Raw genomic sequence first — 16557 nt, forward strand, 5'->3', positions numbered from 1 at the left:
AATCGATTTCGGGATCCCACTGTGGACGCGCTAAACCGATTTTATTAGATCTGTTTTGTAATATCGGTTTAAGCTAATTCAAAATAATCGTGCAGTGTAGACGTACCCTTTGAGAAGGGCAGTGGCCCTGCTAAACAACTTAACAGCCAGGGAGGGGAGGCCACAGGAGAACAAAAACAAAATGGAGTATGGGGACAGCTGTAAGAAACAAAATGGAATAGGGGGATAGCTGTAACAGATAGGGATCAATGCACATCGATCGATGCATCGGCAGTCAATTTAGAAGGTCTAATGAAGACCCGCTAAATCAACCGCAGATTGCTCTCCTGTCAACTCCTGTACTCCACCTGAATGAGAAGCGCAAGGAGAGTCGATGGGAGAGCATCTCCCATTGACATAGCGTAGTGTGGACCCCACTGTAAGTAGAGCTAAGTATGTCAACTTCAGGTACGTGAATAATGTAGCTGAAGTTGCATAACTTAGATCGATCTCCCCCCATAGTGTAGACAAGGCCTAAGCATGTGTTGTATAGTGGCATACGGTACCTTAGTCAGTTGGTCAAGGATGTGACAATGAGAGCTTTTCTAACTTGGGCTAATAAGATGGCTTTAATTATATAGTCTAAAAGTGAAAATTTGCTCTGTAGTGCAATATACAGTACTTAGCAATATTTCAATGCTTATTCTTTCTCTAAAGGTAAAGAAGACTTTGTTTTTGTAATAATATCGTTTGGATTCTGTTTGCTTTTATTATTAATCCTTGGGATAACCTGTACTCTAAAAAAACACACGTAAGTAAATTTTTGTGTGCTTGTTAAAGGTGAAAATAATGCATTTTAACACATAAAAGGCTAGTATCTTTATTTAAAAACAATGCTGGCTTGTTAGACTCAAATCTGTATGGAGATAAGAAAATGTCCTGATTTGCTGAAATTAAATAAATAGCCATATGTTTAGAATTATTGTGACTTCAGGCAATAGATGTATTTCTTCTCTATAGTTGCAAAAACAAATACTATTTATATAAAATGTGATAGGCCAGAATAAAAGAGCTAAGAGAAATTAAATGGCTTTCTGCCTGCTAACACTCTCTCTCACTCACACACACTCACCCTATGTTTAAAGATCATGTAGGTTGCAAAGTCAGACAATCAAAAGTTAGGAAATGTCAGAACTAGGATTGCCTTAGTTTGGCCTACTTGTGTGTATATGTTAAGATTAGGACTGTCAAACAATTAAAAAAAACTAATCACAATTAATTGCATAAAAAAAATCAAGATTAATCTCAGGTTTAATCACATTGTTTAAATAAATAATATCCTATTATTTAATATTTTTGGATGTTTCCTACATTTGCAAATATATTGATTTAAATTACAACACAATACAAAGTGTACAGTGCTTACTTTATTTTTGATTACATATATTTGCCCTGTAAAAAAGATTAAACAAAAGAAATAGTATTTTCCAGTTCACCTCATAAAAATACTGTAGTGTATCTATTTATCATGAGCAACTGACAAATGTAGAATTTTTTTATGTACATAACTGTTCTCAAAAATAAAACAATGTAAAACTTTAGAGCCTACAAGACCACTCAGTCCTACTTCTTCTTCAGCCAATCGCTAAGATAAACAAGTTTGTTTACATTTATGGGAAGCAGCTTCTTATTTACAATGTTAGCTGAAAGTGAGAACAGGCATTCACGTAGCATTGTTGTAGCCGGTATTGGAAGGTATATACATGCCAGATATTCTAAACATTTGTATGCCCATTGATACTTCAACCACCATTCCAGGGGACATGCGTCCATGCTGATGACAGGTTCTGCTCAATAACAGTCCAAAGCAGCGTGGACTGACACAGATGATGAAAATGAGTGTGAGTCAGATGCCACCAACAGAAGGTTGATTTTCTTTTTTGATGGTTAGGGTTCTGTAGTTCCTGCATTGGAGTGTTGCTTTTTTAAGATTCCTGACATCATGTTCCTCACCTCATTACGCTCAGATTTTGGAAGGCAGTTCAGATTCTTAAACCTAGGGTCAAGTGCTGTAGCTATTTTTAGAAATCTCACATTGGTATCTTTTTTGCGTTTTGTCAAATCTGCAGTGAAAGTGTTCTTAAATCAAACAACATGTGCTGGGTCATCATCCAAGAGTGCCATAGCACGAAATATATGGCAGAATGTGCATAAAACCAGCACAGACAGTGCATAGCTCTCCTACCAGAATTTAACCGTACGTCATGAACTGAGAAGCTAGCAACCCCTAAGCTAATTACCAAGCTTAGATCTGATATCGCTGCCACAACACCAGTGCCTGTCTCAACTCTGGTCTCTACCCAAAACCACTTCCCCTGAGCCCCCAAAGACCAGATCCCTGACCCACACAAAGGGAAATAACCCACTTCCCTCCGCTCTTTACTCCTCCCAATTTCCCGCCTGGATACTAGAGATGTCCCCTCTCATCCTTGAAAACAGACAAAACCGAGACGGAAATCTCCCCCTCCCCCCTCCCCTCCCTTCTCCCCCCCCCCACCGCTCCCGATAGAAGACAGAATCCGGCACAGAATTCCATCCCGCCATATTATACAGAAAAAGAAAAAGTCTACAAGTTTAAAAAAAATAAAGCTTTTATATAAAAAGAAAAGAAAAAACAAAAAATCTCTGTATCAAATGATCCATACAGCTATTGCTAAAGAAAAATAGAAAAAAAGCCTTATCAAAAAGCTATACAATTAAAACATGCCACAAACACCCATAATTAAAAACAGAAAAAAAACAATAACTACCATGTTCACCTTGTAGTCACAACTGAAACGAAATTAAGTCAGAAAAAAGACCCCTCTCATAGCGAGAGCCAGACAAAAACACAGGGACCCAAACATTCAGTCCCTGAGCTTTGAAAAATCCGGTTTCCTGATTGGTCCTCTGGTCAGGTGTTTGGTTCCCTTTGTTAACCCTTTACAGGTGAAAGAAACATTAACCCTTAGCTATCTATTTATGACAGCAGGAGATATACAATTCTCCCCCAAGGAGTGCAGTCACAAATTTAATTAATGCATTATTTTTTCAATGAGTGTCATCAGAACCGGCAAGAATAGCATTACTGATTAATGAAGCCATACTGGAGCCAGCCAGGACAGAGTTGCACACCCATGCCACCACTGTTTTCTATATCAACAAAGAAGGGGAACAAGATTGATCACCTCTGCATATAGAGCAGTCAGTCTCTGAAACTGGTGCATCAATCCCCAGATCCTCCTGGCTGCAGCCTATCTTCCTGGGATGCAGAAGGTAGTCACTCATCAGACGTTTTGCTCATCAGACACACTATTGACTGTCAGGTGGGAACTTCACAATTCAGTAGTATATGACATGTTCACATGATGGGGGACTCCGACCAGAGACCTATTTGCTTCCCAGATGCACCACCTAATGCTCTGGGGAGCCCTCGGCCATTGTTCCTAGGGCGATACTCCTGATCAGACCAAGTCAACTATGCCTTCCCTCCACTACCACTCGTGCCTGGAGTAATGCACAAGAGCCGATGAGACAGAGCAATGGACATTTTCGTCGTCCCCAGACAATTCTTATTTTCCAATCTCTTCTACATGTCATCCTGCCCTCAAGTCTCATCCTGAACTTCCTCAATCTGCTGAATAGGGTGACCAGATGTCCCGATTTTATAGGGACAGTTCCGATATTTGGGGCTGTTTTTATATATAAGCATCTATTACCCCCTCCATCCCGTCCTGATTTTTCACACTTTCCATCTAAACAAAAAACAAAAAGCAAGGCGTCCTTGTGGCACTTAGAGACCAAAAAAATTATTTGGGCATAAGCTTTCGTGGGCTAGAACCCACTTCATCAGCTGTATGAAATAAAAAATACAGGAGCAGGTATAAATACATGAAAGGATGGGGGTGCTTTGCCAAGTGTTATGTCAGTCTAATGAGAGAAATCAATAAACAGCAGGATACCAAGGGAGGAAAAATAACTTTTGACGTGGTAAGAGAGTGGCCCATTACAGACAGTTGACAAAAAGGTGCAAGTAACCGTAGGGAGAAATTAGTATTGGGGAAATGAAGTTCACACCTTCTTGTTAACTGTCTGTAATGGACCGCCTTATTAAGTGAGCATTGTCCATCCTATGGACCAAATGAGGCTGGGGAACTGTGTGTGTTTGGGAAAGTAGTAAGTGATCATGTGATTAAAATTGTAACATAATTCATACACGCAACGTATTAGATTAAGGTTACACAGGCAACCTTAATTCTGGCATATTCGTTTAACATAGTTTGTACAATTTCCTAGGTTTTTAAAAAAGCAAATGGAAAAAGCAGAGATTCTATCATGTGGCATCGTACTGATACCCATATGATTCATAAGCAAGGTAGGAACATTTCCATCTCTGCCACGTCAGCTAATGGAATAACTGATAGCACTAGTAGGCTGTCATCCTCTGTGTGGACCAACACTAGAAGGGAATATGATGCCACATCCTTTGCAGTGGGTTTCCCAGATATTTGCTGACAGCAGGGGAATGCTGAGTCTCGGGAATCTTGGGTTCCATTCCAGTCTCTGAATGGGAGTGTTCTCTAAACGGCACAGACTCTTTTGCCTATTCGTACCACATGTCACACTTTCTGCCCCATCCCCTCCAACCTGTTGTTCCAGTTCAGTCTGGTTCCTCATCCCAGTCCTAGATTCTTTGCCCAGTCAGTCACAATTTCTCCTTCCTGGCTCCTTATCCAGCTTCTCTTTCCCTGTTCCTGATTTCTCCCTCCATTGGCTCCCAGTCCTCTCTTCCTAGCTCCTTGTCCCAATCTTTCTGCCCAGCCAGTCCCAGTTCTTGGCCTGGACCACACCTCTCATCAGATACGTTCCTCTCCTTTGTTCTCCCCCCTGCAACTTTTCCCAGTCCCAATTTCTCTTTTCCCCTGCCAGCCTCAATACCAGTTATTCCTGCCTCACACTTCTTGTCCCAATTTACTCCTTCTCTCACCTTCTGTCTGGTTCTTGGTCCTCTGCATTTGCGTTAGGCACTGTCCTCTTCCACACTGCTGATGAGGATGTCATTGAGAGCACAGAAGAGAGTCTCTCTACTGTCATATTTGGTGCCTGCCCCAGCCCTGGCCTAGACCAGAATTATAAGGAAAGTGTGGCTTTCCACCTGAAGTCCTGGGCTGGAACATGCTCAGTTGCTATGTGAGACTGGTGCATGCGCAGTCTGGTCACATGTAGATGCTGTGAGGTGTGGCACATCCTCTCTGATGACAAAATCTTTGGAGACTTTAGCTACTAAACCATTAGAAGTCTCTACTGAGCACGTGCAAACTGATTTTTTTAAATGGTTACAATTTAGCCAAATTTGGGCAGATTTTCATATGAAGAGCACAAAACATATCCCTGACATATTGGCCACCCCTGGCCAAATTTCAAGCCCTGCTCCAAAGCACAGGATTCCTAGAACTTCACAAAGAAATGGTCCTAAGACATCTTAACACTGCAAAACACCATATTTCCCCCCTAAACTTATTGTCAGAAAAGGCTGAGCTGTTTAGGCTGAAACTTAAAAATCTGCCTAAGGCAGACACCTAATGTGGAAAATTTCAGCCCCCAAATGTTAAATTTTGTTAAAGTTATATGTGATTGAAAACAGGGTCTTAAAATAGGAAGCTTTGAGTCATGTTAGTAGGTAGCAATTCCAGCTCCACTTATAGTGCCCACTGTAACATATAACTTATATAGCCTCAACGCTGTTGTATTCTCTTGTCTTTTATATTTGGCACTCTCTCTTAATATGTTTATGAGGCCCTGAGCCTGGAAAAACCTAAATACTTGCATTACTTTACTCATATGTACAGTCCACAGGGTTCAAAGGTACTACTCATGTGAGTAAAGTTATGCACACATGTAAATAATTGTGAGTTCAAGGATATAATTCGTACCAGCAGCAATTCTGTTTAAAGCATTCACAAAGCTAATTTTGGCTACTAATTTTTATTAAAGTCATTCTGGCACTTTTTTATATATAAATACAGGAATTAGCTCTGCCATATTTTGGCTGGGAGATCCTACTGTTCAGCTTGTGTTCTCATATAAATTCTAATTTTAAACTTTCTTCTGACTGCCACAGTCTGCTGAGTATAGATTTGGAGACAGTGTCTTGAATGCAGTCAATCTTTTCTGTGAAATAGGCGGATAATTATGTTGCAGTTAAAAAAAAACACAACAAAAAAGAATGGGCATATTTTTGCTGCAGAGTTAACTCAGACATCATCCACGCACACAAACCCTTCACTCGAGTTGGCTTGCCTCTCGGGGGTGTTGGTAAGGCTATGATTTTGGCCTGGGTATTTTTAATAAAAGGCATGAAGAGGACATGGGCAATAAACAATAAATCACAGAAAAGTACACACAGTAATGCAGTTTTCACTACATCAATACAATTGCCTGGTGCCCCACACCACAGGGGACCCTATGAAGCTAAGTTAAGGGTGGTGGGGCTCAAGCTTCAGCTGAAGCCAAAGCCTGAGCCCCGCCACCCGAGGCTGAAGCCAAAGCCCAAGCCCTGCACAGAATCTGTGACAGAATCGTAGCCTTAGGTATTGGCTTCAGCTCAAGTCAGCACAACTAATGAAGCTGCTAATAAAACCACAGTGTGGAGTTCCTGTACTGTTTTGCAGTGCAGCTGCTGTCACTTGAGCTAGGTTAACTCAAGAGGAATTACGTTAACTTTACAATGAGGAGATACTATATAAAATAACCCAGACTCTCTTCATTCCAAGCCTATTTTAGGCATGTCATAATAAAAATTTGGCTTATGTAGCTTGAATAGTTACAATTGCAGCTTTATTTTCTGTATTTAATGGTAAACATTGGTGTAAACCAAAAACTCCGGTCCCAGGTAACACACTGCTATTGCTTTTAAACGATTTTTCTCTAGCCCATAAGATTTGACTTGAGGGAAAGCAGCTCCCCTTATTATAATAATTTAGATAATGAATACAGGGAAGGGACTTCCCTTGATAAATGTTTTCCATTCTATTCCTGGTTAAACATTTTCTGCGTTGAATCCATTCATGTACTGATACAGTATTCCTACGGCATTCATCATGTCAGTCATCTGATTCCAACATCAAAAGGCCAAATCTCATTTCTGAATTGCAGATTGAAAAAGGTTTGCTGGCCTGATATACCAAATCCTGCAGAGAGCATTGCTGTGGAGTGGCCTACTGACATGCTTAAGGTAACATCAGATTGCTGTTAAGAAAAACAAATATGTGATGTGAGTAAATTTTCTGATAAACAATTGAAGCATGGTGGGCTAGATTCATTAAATCAGTGATGATTATAATGATGCTCTCTCAGGGATGAATTTGACCAAATGTAACCTTCTTTTATAGATACCTCCATAGGCACCTATATTTACTACTTTTTATATAGCATGATATGTTGTACTCTTGTAGTTCATTTTCCCCAACTTGTCTTGAATGAGATGAGTTTCTGCCTGTGGTGGGGCTTATGTTCCAGATGCTCATCTATCTGCCCAATTAAATGGGCAGTCATCTCTAAAGTAATTCACTCATCCTCATTAGATTACAACATGTTTTAAGAGTTTGCATCCTAAAATATGAGTCAGAGTAGCCTATTTAAAATTATAGCATTTATTATTCTTTTTTACAAGATAAAATTCATACAGAATAGGTGTAAACAAAACCATATTACAAAAACTGACAGATGTTTGTTCTTTGGGAAGTTGTATTGCAGAGAAAGATAAACTTAACAAAAAACTGACAAATGCCCATGAAAAATGTCCTAGGGTATGTCTGCATTACGGGATTATTCCGATTTTACATAAACCAGTTTTGTAAAACAGATTGTGTAAAGTCGAGTGCACGTGGCCACACTAAGCACATTAATTCAGTAATGTGCATCCATGTACTGAGGCTAGCGTCGATTTCTGTAGTGTTGCACTGTGGGTAGCTATCCCATAGCTATCCCATAGTTCCCGCAGTCTCCCCTGCCCATTGGAATTCTAGGTTGAGATCCCAATGCATGCTGGTGCAAAGACAGTGTCGCAGGTGATTCTGGGTAAATGTCGTCACTCAATCCTTCCTCCGTGAAAGCAACGGCAAACAATCATTTCGTGCCCTTTTCCCCTGGATTGCCCTGGCAGACGCCATTGCATGGTAACCATGGAGCCTGTTTTGCCTTTTGTCACTGTCACCATATGTATACTGGATGCTGCTGACAGAGGTGATACTGCAGTGCTACACAGCAGCATTCATTTGCCTTTGCAAGGTAGCAGAGATGGTTACCATCCCTATTGCACCGTCTGCCATTGTAACACTTGGCAATGAGAGGATGGTTATCATCATTTTTACCGTTTGCATGGAAAGTGTGATGACGGTTACCAATATTTATTGTACCGTCTGCTGCTGTCCATGGGTGTCCTGGCTGGCCTCGCTGATCGGCCGGGGCACATGATCAAAAATAGGAATGACTCCCGGGTCATTCCCTCTTTTATGTTTTGTCTAAAAATAGAGGTCATCCTGCCTAGAATATGGCGCAAGTCTACTAGAGAACCAGAGATCATAGCTGTCTCCGGTCCCAGCCCAGAGATCCGCAGAAATGATGAGCTACATGCCATTCTAGGGGTGCCCTGCTACAACCCCATCTGTTGCTTCCTCCTCCCACCCCTCCTGGGCTACTGTGGCATGTCCCCCATTGTGGTGATGAAGTAATTAAAGAATGCAGGAATAAGAACATGAGTTTTAGTGAGATAAATGAGGGGAGGCAGGCCTCCACTGCTATGATAGTCTAGGCAGGACATTAAAGGGTGGGCAGGAGAGGAGTGCAGCCCCAGCTGCTGTGATAGTCCAGGGAGTACAGAATCTTTTCTTTAGACAAAAGAGGATTGGGGATGATGGAGCTCAGGCTCCAGCTGCTATGATGAGGATTGGTTACCCAGCATTTTGCACATCTGCAGGAATGTCGGGGCCATTCCCATTTACCCCGGCGCCCCAGCGACTCACCGAAGACCAGCCAGAAGCACTCACGGGCTGATGATGTTTTACACATTTTGTACCATCTGCCATCAGGAAGGAAGGGGAGGGGATGCTGCTGTTCAGCGCCACAGCACCGCGTCTACCAGCAGATGCAGTAGATAACGGTGCATTGAAAAAAGGCAAGAAACGATTTTTTCCCTTTTCTTCACAGGGCAGGAGGGGTAATTGATAGATATACTCTGAACAACCCGGGACAATGTTTTTGACCTTCAGGCTTTGGGAGCTCAGCCAAGATGCAAATGCTTTTTGGAGACTGCGGACTGTGGGTAGCGGAAGTCCTCGTCCCCGCTTCCCTCCCTCCATGAGCGTCCATTTGATTCTTTGGCTTTCCGTGTAGCTTGTCACGCACACTGTGCTGAGTCCCTGCTGTGGCCTCTGGTTAATCATAGCCTGGAGATTTTTTCAAATGCTTTGTCATTTCGTCTTCTGTAACGGAGCTCTGATAGAACAGATTTGTCTCCCCATACAGCGATCAGATCCAGTATCTCCCGTACAGTCCATGCTGGAGCTCTTTTTGGAGCTCTTTTTGGAGCTCCACGCTGGGCTTTTCCTGTCTACCTGGCCAGTGCATCCGAGTTCAGATTTCTTTCCAGAGTGGTTACAATGGTGCACTGTGGGAGACCGCCCGGAGGCCAATATCGTCAATTTGCGGCCACACTAACCCTAATCTGACATGGCAATACCAATTTCAGCGCTACTCCTCTTGTTGGGGAGGAGTACAGAAACCAGTTTAAAGAGCCCTTTATATCAATATATATAAAGGGCCTTGTTGTGTGGACAGGTGCAGGGTTAAATCGGTTTAACGCTGCTAAATTCGGTTTAAATGCGTAGTGTAGACCGGGCCCTAGCCTGACCCATCACAGGAGATGACAGGTATGCAGGAGTCTGTATTCCTGTCTCTGAGAGGGTCTGAGTGTGCTTCTCTGTAACCCTTAGTTCTCAGTTTTCAATTTCCCAGGCCCCCTCTCAGCTTTCCTGTGGAGGACTAAGATAAAGGTTCTTCTCTGAGTGCCTGTCATTGTATATTTTTCTTTTGAGATCAGAATCTTTTGGCCAGCAGTGTCCGTTGAGCTGTGTCTGTGCCTTGCTTATCCTCACCTTCACCTTCCCCGCCCAATGGCATAGGGAGCAGAGTGAGTCCAGCTTACCTGTTCCTTCTCAGTGCCTATCAGATTATCATATCATATCTTCAGTTTTGTCACTGAATCCATTTTCATTTACTGAAATCTAATAGAGTTGGACAGATGTCACTAAAAGTGTAATTTAAAAACAATGGGGTTGTGGGTATAACTTAGGGAAAAATTTTCCTGTAGAATGTACTGGTCATCATATGCAAAATGAAAATACTCTAACGTGATTCCTGGCACAGATTAAGTTTGAAGGACTTGTGAGTTAAAAAACAGTCATTTTACTAGTAAACTGAGAAAATTTTGATGTGGATTCATTGAGACAATAAATGTGGAGCTTTACATTGCCATTTTCATAGTCACTTTTCAGAAAACTGTATTTCAAGAGAAATGCATTTCAAGGTTTCATTAAGTGGCTTCTTAAACATACAAACTTGAACAGAGCTGAAGTGGTGGTGGTGCTTTTAAAAGATTTTTGTAATGTATCTTCCTTTGTACTGATGTAAGTTTCAAGTGTTTCTTCTTTGTACTGACAGAATAATTCGCCTCTGAAGAAAGTACAATCTGAGGATGGGACAGTTGATCCTGATGGCATCTGTGTTTTGGAATCATGCTTTCCTGCTGAAGACCATACTGCATTATTAGTAGAGAGTCATGAGAACTATGATTCTAAACATACAAATGTTTGTAAAAAGGACATGGGTAATGGACATAAAAAGATTTTGTATGGTGAAGAATATGAAGTTGTAAAACCACTATCACCATCAATTCAATATATAGTTACAGAACAAGACTTCAGGAGTCAAATGCTGCTTTCAGCTTTGATGCCTACCAGGAGAATCCAACATCAGCATCTAGAAATATCAAAAGAATGCTTATGTGAGTCCCTGCATTCTTCAATCGAGAATTGCAAAGAGAATGAAAAGGAGGAAGTTCTAGAACATACAGATTTCGAAGAAGAAACTAAAATCAATCCATATCTGAAGAATTCTTTAATACAAGGGAATTTCTAATTTCTGAGAATTTGCCAGAATACAATAAGGAAGCCAAAAATCAATTGCTTGTCGTAGTCCCTTTCCAGCGAAACACTATAGTGCAACCATATGTGACACTGGACATGTTTGGACTGACCACAGCTGATCAGTGCATACCTGCAAAGTCATTTTGAGGTATTGTACTGTCCCGCTGGTCTGCTGCTTTTTCTTTGAGGGAGTGTTACCTTCCATACATACATGCATTCGTCTTCTCTTAGCATCACTTACTTGACTGAAAACTACCAGTCTGTTTGAAGGAATTAATGCATTTCATCATCTGTTAATTTTGACTTCATATTATTGTTTTCTTTAACAGACAGACAGAGAAATATGTGCCAGTAGCCAGGCAAAGGAATCACACTTAATTCTTTTTATCCCTCCCCTTCCAGTTTATTAAACAAATTTATCTTTACCATGACAGTATCCATCAGTGCAAACAGGATGCTGATTTCCTTCTTGACAGTCTCTTTCCGAAGCAGGCTGTTGCTAAGGCCATGCATGCTTACTCAAACATTGCCAGGATCTTCAAATCCCTTCCTTTCTTCTTTCTTAAAGTTACGAGAAATAGAGCTTCTCTTTTCTCATTCTTCCTTCCCTTAACTTCTGTTTTCAATTCTATTTGTAATGTTCCTGCCATTTGTCAAGTAACTGGAGGCTTTGCTGTTCCTCTTGCCACTTCGGTCATCTGGTTTGGATATTGTGCTTCCTGTTTGTGTCGACAAGATTTTGTCTGTGGCCATAGATTTGGTTGGATTCTCTGTCACTCTCCTGTTTCATTTTATCTTGTTTTTATCTTCTATAATTTACTCTGTTTTTCAGTTCTCCTGTTTATTTGTCACTCATTGTCACTCCGTGTGCCCCATCCTATCATCTTACTCCTTTGTCACTGTGGATCTCTGCTGGCCCTCCAGCTGCTTCCCCAGTTAATGCATTGACTTCCTTGACTGAAATGGCTTAACTGAACACAGCCTCTTCTGTAGAAAAGGGCACTGAATCTATATTTAAGGCAGTGCTTCTCCTCTAACTAAAGGAAAATGCTGAATCAAACTGAGTAGTCAAAGGAGTCCCTTGAAGATTATCGCATTAAACTTAGAACTTCTGGAAATTACACTTGGAAATCCTAGAATCTTTTTTTGAGCATGGCATCTTTAGAAGTGTCCAGGCAAGTAGGACTCAGTCCTGAAGCTCAATTTTGCAGTATATAACTTCGTTGAGTTCAGTAGTGTTACTCTTGAAATGAGATCATAATCAGTCCCATAGAGAACTCTGATGATAATTACATGATTTGCAAAAACATTTAAAAAATGACAAATCAAAATAAGCAAAGCTATTGAGCTAGAAAAAGGGAAACTGTTGTGGTTACACCAGAGGCATATTAATATTCAAAAGAAAAAAATGTTCATAAGGGGACTGGTTCTTTATAGATGAGAAAAATTGAATCAAAAAGTCCATTAGAATAAAGGCCAAGCTGACTTCTATATTTATATAGATCCAAGCACACTGACAGCTCAGTAAAAAGTATCAAAACTTAAAATGACAAGTGTTCAAGTCCCCATTCACTTTTTGGGCAGCCGGGCCTAGTGAGATACGTGGCTTGTCCTTTGATTATTTTCAAGATAATACTAACCATTTTTATTTTCTTTGAATTTTATCCCAGTAGCACAACAAAGATGACTGAGGGTATGTTTACACTGCCGCTAAGTGTGTTTCTCCCAGCCCAGAAGGACAGACAAACAGACGTGCTAGATCTCCTTGAGCGATCACGCTAAAAATAGCTGCATGGATGTAGCTGGATGGGCTAGTCACCTGAGTAAAGACCCAAGGGGTTGTGTGGGCTTGTACTTGGGTGGCTATCCTGTCCTGCAGTGTCCACAGTGCTATTTTTAGCATGCTAGCTCAAGCAGAGCTAGTGTGTGTCTGTCTACCTGGGCTGGGAGGCATGCTCCCAGCTGAAGTGCAGATAAATTCTAAATGGTGCCAGGGACTGATAATGGTCTATTAAGCCATTAATTCTGAAATGAGTGAACTGAATGTAGCCCACATTAGCAGTACTCAGAAGTTGTTACAGTGTGAAAAGGGTTGAGAGACCAATGTGAAATGAATTGTTGGTCTGCTGGCTACCAGAATGTGCATTAATTGGCATCCTAAGACTGCTAGGCATGACAGTAATCATCATAATCATCATCCTTGCTGGCAATCTTGGACTGGGGTACTGAATGTGCATGGGGAGTCAACTTAGTCCTCTTATTCTTAGGGAGGATCCCTCCTAATCAGAGCTGAGGCTACTTATTGAGACTAGGGGAAGGTGTGCATTGCCTGTTGAGTATTATTAATGAATACTAACATTTACTATTTAAAAAAACTTTGAAAACATATTCCTGCAAACACGAAATTGCCTAGAACATTGCTCAAATTTATTCATTGTGAATGCAGAGATTGTCTCCTGGAACATCCTCCCTCCCATTGACCATCAAATAGTATCATTGTGGCATGTGTATTAATTGTTTACATGGAGAAATGATATTAGGGAAGTATTAATGCAGTTTAGCTGCTGGAAATAAGGAGACATAAATATGTGACCAGCTTTCTGCAAACCACCAGTAAGTGCTTCACAGATCAACATTGGTTCATGGACCAATTAGAGAAACTGGTCTAAAACATAGGAGAGTCTACACTATAATCTTTATTAAATACTGGACTGCATGCACTAATGTATGTATTGCATGAACAAGACCAATAATCTGCAACCCTTTCCATACATTTGTGTATAAAAATGCCGTGTGACTGCAGTCACACAACTATCATATCTAAAGCACTATTTTAATCAGATTTTTTCTTTAGTTTTGAATGCATCTGCTCTGTATTGGTTATTTGAAAAAATAAATCAGTAAGAATTTTATGGCAGTAGTGAGGTTTTTGTGTTTGGTTCGTTGTTTTTGCTGTTAGAGCATGTGAATATACACCCTTAAATTTTCTAAGCAATGAAAAGTGAGGGTTTTAGTGAGAAAGGCACAAGACTGGGAATTAGGAGACCAGGGTTGTTCTTTTCCTGGCTCTGTCCCCCTTTCCGTGTAATCTTGGATGACTCTTTCTATACCTCAGTTTCCTCCTCTGTAAAATGCCTATTTCTCAAATGTGTAGAAAGACTAAATTTTAAAGCACATTTTGATCCTTGGATAAAAAGTGCTAATTCAAATATAAAGTAGCATTAATTTCCAATGAGAAATGTAGTTGTACTGATGGTATTTGAGGATCTAGGTTTTAGTGGTGGGACATATGAGTTTGAATTAAGCATCTCCAGTCCCTTCAGTTATTCTGGGAGACCTAACTTAGTCCCTGCTGGTTAATGTACCATTCACAGGCCATCTGGATAGAAGGAAAGAACTTTTTAATTGCGGACTCAGTAGTTGCAGAATGATAGTCGAGTATGCATTTGGCTGTCTGAAAGGGAGATGGTGCTATTTGTGTAATAGTTTGGAAGCACCAGAAAAAAACATGCCAACCATTATTTCACTGTGTTGTACTCTGCAGGATATTCGTGAGAATAAGGGGAAAAAAGCCTTACTGCTGAGGACGGTCCAGATATTTGTTCAGTGGTAAAAACAGCAGATGTCCCAAAGTAAATGGAAACACAAGGGGAAATATTGTTAGGGATGCCTATTGTTCTTATTTTGAGTCTCATCCCTGAAAATGTGTGACTGTACAATCAGCCATTAGCCCGTGGAGGGGGAATTTGGGTTCACTGTGTGCAGTGCTTATGGGTGATGCAAGTGCGGTCTTGTTCAAGTACTTTTTAAAAACCCTGTACATTATTTTTACTTTGTTTAAAAGTGTTTGACTTTCATGCAGTAATGAGTCATAATGTATGAATTTTAAATTTTTTATTATGAAACAACGGTGATATAACAGACCGAAAATAAAGTTCTTATAGAACCAATACTAAAACAACTTGTAGTCAAACATACATTTAAGAAAATAATAGTGCAGCTAAAATTGAAGATGCAATACAGGGCAGAACAACAGTTAAGAGGTGGAGGGCCTGAAAGTCACAGGGAGTACGTGCCTTGGTTCTGCCTCTTGTTGTTCACAGAACTTCAGGGATTGAGTGGCACGGTGCAAAGTTTTCAGGGGTGCTGGGGTCCCTCCCAGGTGCAACTGTCCTCTGTGCCCAGAGGTTAACTCTACAAGGAGAATGGCCTCTGGGACCACTGCTGCAAGGGTAGGTCGGGGAGGAGTTGTGGGGTGGTCCCAATATTGTATTGTTGAGGGGCTAAAGAACATGCCTAGGTCCCAGTACACAGGGCTGCAGCGCCTGCTGTCCTTGCATCAGCCTGTGATGAAGCAGTGAATTTTGGCTTGATATAGCCTCCATGAGCTGTCTCTGTATCTCCCTGTCCATTTCCAAGCTCTCTTTGGCTATGGTAATGCTTTCCCTGGTGATTGCAATGCTGTCCTCAGCCACTGTCACGGTCTTGTTTGTGAGCTCCATTTCTTTCTCCTTGTGGGTCCTCAGTACTGCCTCCACTTCTCACCCAGCTTTGATTTTGGGGGGAAGACACTGCTATGAAGTCTGAAAATGTCTCATCCAGACTTTCTTTTTTGCTCCCTCAGGTTGGCCAGGCACTCCATATGGGATAGAGGCCCTGTTCTTGGTGACCTGGCCATTGCGGGTGCTATGGCTTTCGGAGTGTGTGTGTGTGTGTGTGTGTGTATAAAATCTGACTATTGACAGGCCACGATAGCATTTTGTAATATGCGTTGTGACTTTACCCCCCTGAGATTCTTCCCAGTCTTGGAGAACCTCAGAGGTGGCAAGTGGGGTGTGTGTGTGTGAGTGTGAGAGAGAGAGAAACAGATACTGATTTGAAAAAACACTCCGTTTACTATTTTTAGCATACTGGCTGAGATGAGACCTAGCACAAGTATGTCTTCGCAAGCTGAGAATCACACTCTTCGCTCATAGAGTAGATGTAGCCAGAGAGCAGCACCTGTCTTGATAAGAGCAGTGGCTCTCAACCTTTCCAAACTACTGTACCCCTTTCAGGAGTCTGATTTGTCTTTTGTAAACCATGTTTCACCTCACTCAAACGACTTGCTCACAAATTCAGAAATAAAAATACGAAAGTGTCACAGCACACTGTTCCTGACAAATTACTTACGTTCTCATTTTTACCCTATAATTATAAAATCAATTGGAATATAAATATTGTACTTGCATTTCAGTGTATAGTATATAGAGTCCTGTAAACAAGTCATTATCTATATGAAGTTTTGGTTTGTACTGACTTTACTAGTGCTTTTTATGTAGTCTGCTGTAAAACT

The 16557-nt window shown here is 41.0% G+C and overlaps 1 protein-coding gene across 1 annotated transcript in view; it reads left to right on the forward strand.

The window, feature by feature from the left end:
* Positions 1-15875, forward strand: part of IL31RA (interleukin 31 receptor A) — a 60827-nt gene extending 44952 nt beyond the window's left edge. Inside the window, 4 exon segments of the mRNA XM_032769020.2 lie at positions 697-790; positions 7174-7252; positions 10738-11194; positions 11197-15875. Of these exon segments, the coding sequence (XP_032624911.1) occupies positions 697-790; positions 7174-7252; positions 10738-11194; positions 11197-11369 (803 nt within the window). The 3' untranslated portion in view covers positions 11370-15875.
* The last annotated feature ends 682 nt before the right edge of the window (positions 15876-16557 follow it).

Source organism: Chelonoidis abingdonii, chromosome 6 (genome assembly GCF_003597395.2).
Source record: "Chelonoidis abingdonii isolate Lonesome George chromosome 6, CheloAbing_2.0, whole genome shotgun sequence".
NCBI classification, from domain to species: Eukaryota; Metazoa; Chordata; order Testudines; family Testudinidae; genus Chelonoidis; species Chelonoidis abingdonii.